The sequence below is a fragment of the Pagrus major genome, chromosome 19, assembly GCF_040436345.1.
Source record: "Pagrus major chromosome 19, Pma_NU_1.0".
NCBI classification, from domain to species: Eukaryota; Metazoa; Chordata; class Actinopteri; order Spariformes; family Sparidae; genus Pagrus; species Pagrus major.
Genome location: NC_133233.1, coordinates 29,764,288 through 29,775,437, shown reverse-complemented (window position 1 = coordinate 29,775,437; position 11,150 = coordinate 29,764,288). Strand labels below are relative to the sequence as shown.

Below are 11,150 nucleotides of genomic sequence, written 5' to 3'. Positions count from 1 at the left end.
TGGATGGAACTGGAAAACATGTTTGAATCTTTGACAGGCATCAAGCTTAAACTTAAAAAGATATAATCCTCACTTATGATGAAAAAAAACTTAAGGGAAAGGAATTGTTTTTGTTAAATCTTTTTATTTTACAAGGAAAATATTACATCCATAAATGCAAATGGTAAATATAAAACCAAAATTATTCATAAAACCAAATTTTTATGAATTTAAAATAGAAACCAGATATTACATGCAGCTACTAAAAAACATGAAAGACAGAAAAGCTCTAAGAACTTGCAATATTATAAATTATTACAAACAATTATATGATTTGCTAATACCCCTGTCTATGTATATATATGTATATATGTACATATGTATATTTTTGTTGTTGTTTTGTTTGTTTGTTTGTTGTCTGTTTATTGTATGAATGTATATATGTTTGTTTATGTTTAGTAATAAAAAATAAAAAAAAGATCGTGTCTGTGGTTAAACTGTGGGCGCACAGCACACACATTACGGTAACGGCTCACTCTGCGTCCTTTACGGTAAAGGAGTAGAAGCCGGAAGTGAGCTCAGACGAGCGGTTTGTTGTTGTGAGGATGAGGATGAGGATGAAGATCGTGTCGAAATGACTGAAAGTGGCGCTCAGGTCAGGAAATGAACACGTTACTCTGCGTTTGTGAGTAATCAGAGTATCTGTGTTGAACAGTAACTGTCAGTGTGTGTGTGCTGCTGAGGAGGAGCACGTGCCGTCCCCGCCTTTACTTCAGCTCCACTACTTTATGACTTTAATACCTGATTACTTTAATACTTTATTACTTCAATACTTGATTACAACAATGATTGAATACTTTCCTCTGACTGTAACTACAGCTGCAGGTCGTTTCAAAATAAAAGCTTTCTTAATCTAATCAGTAGTATGTGATGTTATTATGGTCAGTCTGTTACGTGGTTATTGTAATCAGTTACATTACTCCAGAGTGTGAGTATTAACAGTCAGCAGACTGAAACACAGTCTGACCGTTTCAGCTGAACAGCATGGGGGCAGGCTTGAAGTAACAGATTACATGTACTCAGGATTACATAAAACAAGTCAAGTCAACTCAGCAGATTATTAGAGTTGGTACAGTCTACAGTTGGTACAGTCTACAGTTGGTCCAGTCTACGTATTGGTACAGTCTACATGTTGGTACAGTCTACATGTTAGTACAGTCTACATGTTGGTTCAGTCTACAGTTGGTACAGTCTACATGTTGGTACAGTCTACATGTTGGTTCAGTCTACAGTTGGTACAGTCTACATGTTGGTCCAGTCTACGTGTTGGTACAGTCTACAGTTGGTCCAGTCTACATGTTAGTACAGTCTACATGTTGGTCCAGTCTACATGTTGGTACAGTCTACATGTTGGTCCAGTCTACATGTTGGTACAGTCTACATGTTGGTCCAGTCTACATGTTAGTCCAGTCTACATGTTGGTACAGTCTACATGTTGGTTCAGTCTACAGTTGGTACAGTCTACATGTTGGTACAGTCTACAGTTGGTACAGTCTACAGTTGGTCCAGTCTACATGTTAGTACAGTCTACATGTTGGTACAGTCTACATGTTGGTCCAGTCTACATGTTGGTACAGTCTACATGTTAGTCCAGTCTACATGTTGGTACAGTCTACATGTTGGTTCAGTCTACATGTTGGTCCAGTCTACGTGTTGGTCCAGTCTACGTGTTGGTACAGTCTACAGTTGGTACAGTCTACAGTTGGTACAGTCTATATGTTGGTACAGTCTACATGTTAGTACAGTCTACAGTTGGTCCAGTCTACATGTTAGTACAGTCTACATGTTGGTACAGTCTACATGTTAGTCCAGTCTACATGTTAGTACAGTCTACATGTTGGTACAGTCTACATGTTGGTTCAGTCTACAGTTGGTACAGTCTACATGTTGGTCCAGTCTACGTGTTGGTACAGTCTACAGTTGGTCCAGTCTACATGTTAGTACAGTCTACATGTTGGTCCAGTCTACATGTTGGTACAGTCTACATGTTGGTCCAGTCTACGTATTGGTACAGTCTACAGTTGGTACAGTCTACATGTTGGTACAGTCTACATGTTGGTTCAGTCTACAGTTGGTACAGTCTACATGTTGGTACAGTCTACATGTTGGTTCAGTCTACAGTTGGTACAGTCTACATGTTGGTCCAGTCTACGTGTTGGTACAGTCTACAGTTGGTCCAGTCTACATGTTAGTACAGTCTACATGTTGGTCCAGTCTACATGTTGGTACAGTCTACATGTTGGTCCAGTCTACATGTTGGTACAGTCTACATGTTGGTCCAGTCTACATGTTAGTCCAGTCTACATGTTGGTACAGTCTACATGTTGGTTCAGTCTACAGTTGGTACAGTCTACATGTTGGTACAGTCTACAGTTGGTACAGTCTACAGTTGGTCCAGTCTACATGTTAGTACAGTCTACATGTTGGTACAGTCTACATGTTGGTCCAGTCTACATGTTGGTACAGTCTACATGTTGGTCCAGTCTACATGTTAGTCCAGTCTACATGTTGGTACAGTCTACATGTTGGTTCAGTCTACATGTTGGTCCAGTCTACGTGTTGGTCCAGTCTACGTGTTGGTACAGTCTACAGTTGGTACAGTCTACAGTTGGTACAGTCTATATGTTGGTACAGTCTACATGTTAGTACAGTCTACAGTTGGTCCAGTCTACATGTTAGTACAGTCTACATGTTGGTACAGTCTACATGTTAGTCCAGTCTACATGTTAGTACAGTCTACATGTTGGTACAGTCTACATGTTGGTTCAGTCTACAGTTGGTACAGTCTACGTGTTGGTACAGTCTACATGTTGGTCCAGTCTACAGTTGGTACAGTCTACATGTTGGTCCAGTCTACGTGTTGGTCCAGTCTACAGTTGGTACAGTCTACAGTTGGTCCAGTCTACATGTTAGTACAGTCTACATGTTGGTACAATCTACAGTTGGTACAGTCTACGTGTTGGTACAGTCTATATGTTGGTACAGTTTACATGTTGGTACAGTCTATGCGTTGGTCCAGCCTCATGTTGGTACAGTCTATGCGTTGGTACAGTCTACAGTTGGTACAGTCTACATGTTAGTACAGTCTACATGTTGGTACAGTCTACAGTTGGTACAGTCTACATGTTAGTACAGTCTACAGTTGGTACAGTCTACAGTTGGTCCAGTCTACATGTTAGTACAGTCTACAGTTGGTACAGTCTACATGTTGGTACAGTCTACAGTTGGTACAGTCTACAGTTGGTCCAGTCTACATGTTAGTACAGTCTACAGTTGGTACAGTCTACAGTTGGTACAGTCTACAGTTGGTCCAGTCAACATGTTGGTACAGTCTACATGTTGGTACAGTCTACATGTTGGTACAGTCTATGCGTTGGTCCAGCCTCATGTTGGTACAGTCTATGCCTTGGTATAGTCTACATGTTGGTACAGTCTACATGTTAGTACAGTCTACGCGTTGGTACAGTCAACATGTTGGTACAGTCTACATGTTGGTTCAGTCAACATGTTGGTTCAGTCAACATGTTGGTACAGTCTATATGTTGGTACAGTCTACATGTTGGTCCAGTCTACGCGTTGGTACAGTCTACATGTTAGTACAGTCTACAGTTGGTACAGTCTACATGTTAGTACAGTCTACATGTTGGTACAGTCTACATGTTTGTTTGTTTGTTTATTGGTTTAAATATACAGAGACAATGCACATTAATAAACATTTCTGTAAACATGCCGGTTTAGCCACGTTGGCTAATTTTCAACCGTAGTCTCTGGGGCAGGTGACTTGAGCACTACAATAATTAAAAATGCATTAAAAAATAAACAAACACAAAACAGTACTATGTTGGTACAGTCTACATGTTAGTACAGTCTACAGTTGGTACAGTCTACAGTTGGTACAGTCTATATGTTGGTACAGTCTACATGTTGGTACAGTCTACATGTTAGTACAGTCTACAGTTGGTACAGTCTACAGTTGGTACAGTCTACATGTTAGTACAGTCTACATGTTGGTACAGTCTACATGTTAGTACAGTCTACAGTTGGTACAGTCTACAGTTGGTCCAGTCAACATGTTAGTACAGTCTACAGTTGGTACAGTCTACAGTTGGTACAGTCTACAGTTGGTCCAGTCTACATGTTAGTACAGTCTACATGTTGGTACAATCTACAGTTGGTACAGTCTACGTGTTGGTACAGTCTATATGTTGGTACAGTTTACATGTTGGTACAGTCTATGCGTTGGTCCAGCCTCATGTTGGTACAGTCTATGCGTTGGTACAGTCTACAGTTGGTACAGTCTACATGTTAGTACAGTCTACAGTTGGTACAGTCTACATGTTGGTACAGTCTACAGTTGGTACAGTCTACAGTTGGTCCAGTCTACATGTTAGTACAGTCTACAGTTGGTACAGTCTACATGTTGGTACAGTCTACAGTTGGTACAGTCTACAGTTGGTCCAGTCTACATGTTAGTACAGTCTACAGTTGGTACAGTCTACAGTTGGTACAGTCTACAGTTGGTCCAGTCAACATGTTGGTACAGTCTACATGTTGGTACAGTCTACATGTTGGTACAGTCTATGCGTTGGTCCAGCCTCATGTTGGTACAGTCTATGCCTTGGTATAGTCTACATGTTGGTACAGTCTACATGTTAGTACAGTCTACGCGTTGGTACAGTCAACATGTTGGTACAGTCTACATGTTGGTTCAGTCAACATGTTGGTTCAGTCAACATGTTGGTACAGTCTATATGTTGGTACAGTCTACATGTTGGTCCAGTCTACGCGTTGGTACAGTCTACATGTTAGTACAGTCTACAGTTGGTACAGTCTACATGTTAGTACAGTCTACATGTTGGTACAGTCTACAGTTGGTACAGTCTACATGTTTGTTTGTTTGTTTATTGGTTTAAATATACAGAGACAATGCACATTAATAAACATTTCTGTAAACATGCCGGTTTAGCCACGTTGGCTAATTTTCAACCGTAGTCTCTGGGGCAGGTGACTTGAGCACTACAATAATTAAAAATGCATTAAAAAATAAACAAACACAAAACAGTACTATGTTGGTACAGTCTACAGTTGGTACAGTCTACATGTTAGTACAGTCTACAGTTGGTACAGTCTACAGTTGGTACAGTCTATATGTTGGTACAGTCTACATGTTGGTACAGTCTACATGTTAGTACAGTCTACAGTTGGTACAGTCTACAGTTGGTACAGTCTACATGTTAGTACAGTCTACATGTTGGTACAGTCTACATGTTAGTACAGTCTACAGTTGGTACAGTCTACAGTTGGTCCAGTCAACATGTTAGTACAGTCTACAGTTGGTACAGTCTACATGTTAGTACAGTCTACAGTTGGTACAGTCTACAGTTGGTACAGTCTATATGTTGGTACAGTCTACATGTTGGTACAGTCTACATGTTAGTACAGTCTACAGTTGGTACAGTCTACATGTTAGTACAGTCTACAGTTGGTACAGTCTACAGTTGGTCCAGTCAACATGTTGGTACAGTCTACATGTTGGTACAGTCTACAGTTGGTACAGTCTACAGTTGGTCCAGTCAACATGTTGGTACAGTCTACATGTTGGTACAGTCTACATGTTGGTACAGTCTATGCGTTGGTCCAGCCTCATGTTGGTACAGTCTACATGTTGGTCCAGTCTACGCGTTGGTACAGTCTACGCGTTGGTATAGTCTACATGTTGGTACAGTCTACATGTTAGTACAGTCTACGCGTTGGTACAGTCAACATGTTGGTACAGTCTACATGTTAGTACAGTCTACGCGTTGGTACAGTCAACATGTTGGTACAGTCTACATGTTGGTACAGTCTACATGTTGGTTCAGTCAACATGTTGGTTCAGTCAACATGTTGGTACAGTCTATATGTTGGTCCAGTCTACATGTTGGTTCAGTCAACATGTTGGTACAGTCTATGCGTTGGTATAGTCTATGCGTTGGTATAGTCTATGCGTTGGTATAGTCTACGCGTTGGTACAGTCTACATGTTGGTCCAGTCTACATGTTGGTCCAGTCTACATGTTGGTCCAGTCTACATGTTGGTCCAGTGTACACACAGTAGAGTGATAACTGTGTGTCTCTGCAGCTGTTTGCTCGTCTGGAGGCTCGACGCTGTCTGAAGGACATCGAAACTCGTCTGTTTCCTGAAGATGGAGGACCCGAGCATGGTGACTGGCCTCGCCCACTTCCTGTCAGCACACGTCACATGACCTCATTGAATCATGAAAGGAGCCAGCTTATTGCTACTCTGTTAATAACTGTTATAACTGATCAGCTCATATATGTTTGACTCCGCCAGGTGAGGTGGTGGAGCTGTATGGACCAGAGGGAACAGGTGAGTTCACTCTACAGGAAACAGCCTGGCTTCAACTTCCTGTAAAGTCTGTGTGTGTTGTGTGTTATGTGTGTGTTTGTGTGTGTGTCTCAGGTAAGACAGAACTGCTCTACCACCTGCTGTGTCGCTGTGTGTTGCCGGTGGCGTCCGGCGGTCTGGAGGTGGACGTTGTGTTCGTGGACACCGACTACAGTCTGGACTTGTTACGACTGGTCAGCATCCTGGACAGCAGACTGAACGCAGGTACACACACACACATTACAAACACACACACCAACGAAGAAGTAGAAGCAGAGCGACTTGTGTTTTTAAGACTTGTGTTTTGATTCATTTCAAACGTGATATAAAATGCAGTGAATGTAAATGTGTTGTTTGTGTTTGAAGAACTGTAGCGCCCCCCTAAGGACAAATAATGAAATAATAATAAGACATTTCATTCATATTTTTCTGTTTACCCCTCATGGTACTCAAAATACTTAAAAGTACTTTAAATAATTTAAAGAACAAACGACATGTTAACTCCACTGCTCTTCAGACTGTGAGAGTTGTTGTTTTAATGACCTCTGCAGCCTGTAGAGGGCGCTAACCTCTGTCATCCATCTTTCTCTCTCTCTCTGTATCTGTCTAGCTCGTTCTGCCGGCTCGCCCTCGGCAGGTTCAGATGAGGCCGCGTTGCGTCTGTGTCTGTCTCGCCTCCTCGTCGTCCACTGTTCCTCCTCCTCCCAGCTCCTCCTCACCCTCCACTTCCTGGAGACCTCCTTGTCTTCGCGGCCCGGCCTGGCACTCCTACTTATTGACAGCATCTCCGCTTTCTATTGGCAGGACCGCTGTGAGGGCGGGGCCAGCATCGCCAAGCAGGAAGAGAGGCTCAGCAAGTGTGCAGAGCTGCTGGGCCGACTGCTCAGGTAGCTGTTCATCAATTTAGGTGGTTCTAGTGCTGCTGTAGGTGGTTTCACTGGGTTCTAGACATCCTTTAGTTGGTGTTAGAGGTCTTTTAATGGGTACCTGTGGTGCATCAGGTTGTTCTTGGGGTTCTGGTGGTCATAGAGGAGGTTCTTGGGGTTTTATAGGTAGTTTGGTGGTTCTAATGGTCATTGAAGATGTTCTATGGATCCCTTAGGTTCTTATCAACACTGACATTGAAGAGTTCCCTTATGTAGATGTACTGGTCACTAAGGAGGTTTAAGATAACTTTTTGGTAGTTGGATGGTTCTAGTGGTCATTGAAGAGGTTCTATGGATCTCTTAGGTTCTTGTAGTCATTGATGAGTCAAGAGTTTGTAATCAATGTGGTCATTGAGGAGGTGGTTCTACGGGTCCTATATGTGGTTTAGTGGTTCTTGGAGTCTTTGAGGTCTTTCAGCTCGCCTCAAGGTGTCATTCTGCTTAAATTAAAAATTGTTGCTGTCAAGTTCCTTTAAGAGGTTCTTGTTGTCACTGAGGAGGTTCTAGTGGTCAGAGGAGGTTCTTGAGGTTTTAAGGTGCCACTAGTGATCATTTAGGAGGTTCTCGAGGCCTTTTAGGTAGTTGAGTGGTTCTTGAAGAGGTTCTATGGATCTTTTAGGTTCTTAAAGTCATTGACAATTCAAGAGTTCCCTTATGTGGTTGATGTGGTCACTGACGTGGTTCTAGGGGCCTTTAGGGTAGTTGGGTGGTTCTGGTGGTCATTGAAGGATGTTCCAGTGGTCAAAAAATAGGTTCTAGTCATTGTTCAGGAGGTTCTAGGGGTCCTGTATGTGGTTCTTGTGGGTATTGAAAAAGTTCTACTGGTTCTGTAAGTGGCTCTTGTCTGTCCTTCAGGTTTTCTTGTGGTCATTAAGGTTCTCGAGGTCCTTTGGGAGGATTGATGGTTTTTGTGGTCACTGAGGATGTTTTAGTGGTCATAGAAGAAGTTGTAGTGGTCAGAGGAGGTTCTTAAGGTTTTTTAAGTAGTGCTAGTGATCATTGAGGTCGTTGAGGTGGTTCTAGAGAACTTTTAGGTAGTTGGATGGTTCTAGTGGTCATTGAAGGGAGTCTAGAGACCTTTAAGGTCTTGTGGTCATGGGTGACTCTGGAGCTCCTTTCAGTGGTTGATTGAGGAAATCTTTGGGGTCCGTTGGGTACTTGTGGGTTCTTTCAGGTGGTTTTTGGAGTGCTTGAGGTGATGGGGGGGGTTCTTTAAGTGGAGGAGTTAGTTCTGACATGTTAGACATCGTTCTCCACCGACACCATCCAAACATATAGAAACATTTGAATGCTGTTCCACACAGTTGGAGAAGTGAAGCTGTTCTGGAGGAACGTGATGGAACCACACTGACTCACTAGCGCTGCATGTTGTGTCGACTGTAGAATCTGAAACTGATCACAGATTTGGCTCCTCCTCTCAGGGATTACAGAATCACCGTCTTCGCCACCTGCCACGCCATCAGGAGGAGCTACAGTGGACCTTCCTCCTCCTCCTCCACCTCCTCCTCCTCCTCCTCTGAGTACGACCGACCGTATCTCTGTCGCCCCTGGCAACGGCTGGTGAACCACCGGCTGCTGTGCTCCAGGCAGGAGGCTGCAAACAACATGGCCGCCACAGCAGGAGGCAGCACGGAGCAGAGGAGACGACGTGTCTTCACCGTCCACTGCACCTCCTCCAGGACGAAGGCTTCCAGGAGCAGCTCCTTCTGCATCACAGACGGAGGAGTGGAGTTTATCTGAACGGTCGCTGACCTGCAGACGTCAGGAGATTTACTGCAGGTGAAACCAGCTGTGAACAGGAAGTTGTTAGTTTTTTATAACTTTATATTTTCCTTAAAGAAAAGTAGTTCATGTACAAACACATTTGTTCAATAAAGTTTGCTGTTGTGAGAGTTGTTTTATCATCTTTACTGCACGACAGGAAGCTGCTGCAGGCCGGATCAATGGATCAGATCAGTGAACTTGGATCTATGAATCACAAGATAAAATAAAGAAGTTGCTACTTGAAGCTGCTCTGGAGGCTCGACAGGATAGAGAGCTGAAGCTCCGCCCCCTCCAGTGGACGAGGAGACACATGATGTACTGATCCAGTTGAACTGGGTCATGAGTCACATGATGTTTGTCAGTTTGTTGTATTAAAGTCAAACCTCATGTAGTTTTGTGTTAAAGCGCTCAGTGAACTACATCGACTCATCAGCACCAGAACCAACACCAACATGGAGCCACTGGGCTCAGAAAAGCTCGTAAACAAGATGAACATCACAATAAATCTGCTCATATTGACAGCTGCAGTTCTGGTTCTGGTTCAGTTCTGTGAGCTGCTGATATACAGGAGCAGCTCTACAATGTTTCAGTTAGGAGACGACGTCACTAACGACACTGTTGGCTGTGTCGTCACTAATGACGCCGTCGGCTGTGACGTCACTAACGACGCCGTCGGCTGTGTCGTCTTTATAATGACGTCACAGTCTGATGACAAACATCATCTGTGTGATTCAAACAGGATCAATACATCGTCTGTCTGTCGTCATCACTATCCACTATCCATGAGGGGAACAGGAAGGGGCGGGGCTTCAGCTCTCTATGTTGTTTTACCTTGAACCCGTCTGTACGTTGAGAGAATCCAACGGTGGTTCTCTCTCATTTATTTTGTGACCCTCTGGAGGGACCCGACCTCCAGGTTGGCAACCACAGGACCAAATGAGCTAACTGAATATAAAGTAGTTCAAAGTGTCTCCACCAGGGGGCGCTCCGCCAGCTCCACGCTGCTCTGACATTCATGTACTTTACTTAGTTAAACAGCTGCTGGAGGACCTGTGGAGCCGAACAGTACCACCGGTTTTGGGCCTTTCCAAAAGTAAATGCTTTCTGGGATGACAATTATATTTAAGTGGGACGAACCCCTTTTTTGGTCTTTTACTTTCAAACAACAAAACACTTCTCTGGAACATTAAGTGTGGCTGCTGGAAACATTACAGACAGTACAGAGACATGGCTTCAGCCAGAACTGGACCACATCATTGATGAAATCTTTGTAATGGGAACAACGACCTTTTCAATGAGGCTTCAGGAAAATACATTTAGAATGAACGACTTTATTCTGAAGCAAAAGTTAAAACAACGTCATAAAAACAAAAGTGACAGTTAAAAGGAGTAGGGAGCAGTACGTTATCTCCCCACACCTCCTCTCATGTGTTTATAATCCAGATATCTGCCAGTGTTACAGATCAATATGATCAGCCTGTCCTCCATTAACCGCCCGACCCGGTCCACAGGTCCAGTTTATTATCCCTGAAACAGCCTCTTTTGTTTGAACATGTTCATTCATCTCTTATTTTAATTAATTGATCTGAAATGCAGTAAAACACTGAAACAAACTGCTGCTCTGCTCTGTGTTGTTCTGATGGATCAATGATCAGTGTTATTGATTCTTTATTGGTTCTGACTGTTTGGTCCGTGTCAGTGCTGACACAGGAACCAGGGGACGTTTATTCTGATTTGACTGACAGTCATGACGTCATGTGTTAAAGCACATGACGTCATGACACATAAGTGATTAGCAGATTAATTAACGGCTCAGGTGATGACGGCTCCATGTTTGAGGCACGTGCAGCGTCAGTCCGGCTCCTCGCGGATGGATCCAGTCCGGGACTTCAGGTCTGATGACAGACCGCTTCACCAGAGCAGCCCTCCAGCAGATCCCTCCGCGGGGTCAGACACACTTTTTACACAACACAAACAAATGAACGCAGCCGGACGCGCGCACACACACACCGACACGGTTCACACTGTCGCTCC

The 11,150-nt window shown here is 43.4% G+C and overlaps 1 protein-coding gene across 1 annotated transcript; it reads left to right on the top strand.

The window, feature by feature from the left end:
* The first annotated feature begins 573 nt into the window (after nt 1-573).
* On the top strand, nt 574-9,244 carry xrcc2 (X-ray repair complementing defective repair in Chinese hamster cells 2). Its single transcript, XM_073488238.1, has 6 exons — nt 574-634; nt 6,160-6,241; nt 6,373-6,408; nt 6,502-6,651; nt 7,037-7,313; nt 8,774-9,244. Exons 1-6 carry the CDS (start codon nt 614-616, stop codon nt 9,090-9,092), a joined length of 885 nt encoding a protein of 294 aa, XP_073344339.1. The 5' UTR covers nt 574-613; the 3' UTR covers nt 9,093-9,244.
* Nucleotides 9,245-11,150: the final 1,906 nt, after the last annotated feature.

Coding starts and splice junctions, on each gene's coding strand:
- xrcc2 (XM_073488238.1), top strand. CDS start 614: ATGACTGAAAGTGGCGCTCAG. Junction 635..6,159: donor TGACTGAAAGTGGCGCTCAG/GTCAGGAAATGA, acceptor GTGTCTCTGCAG/CTGTTTGCTCGTCTGGAGGC. Junction 7,314..8,773: donor CTGCTGGGCCGACTGCTCAG/GTAGCTGTTCAT, acceptor TCCTCCTCTCAG/GGATTACAGAATCACCGTCT.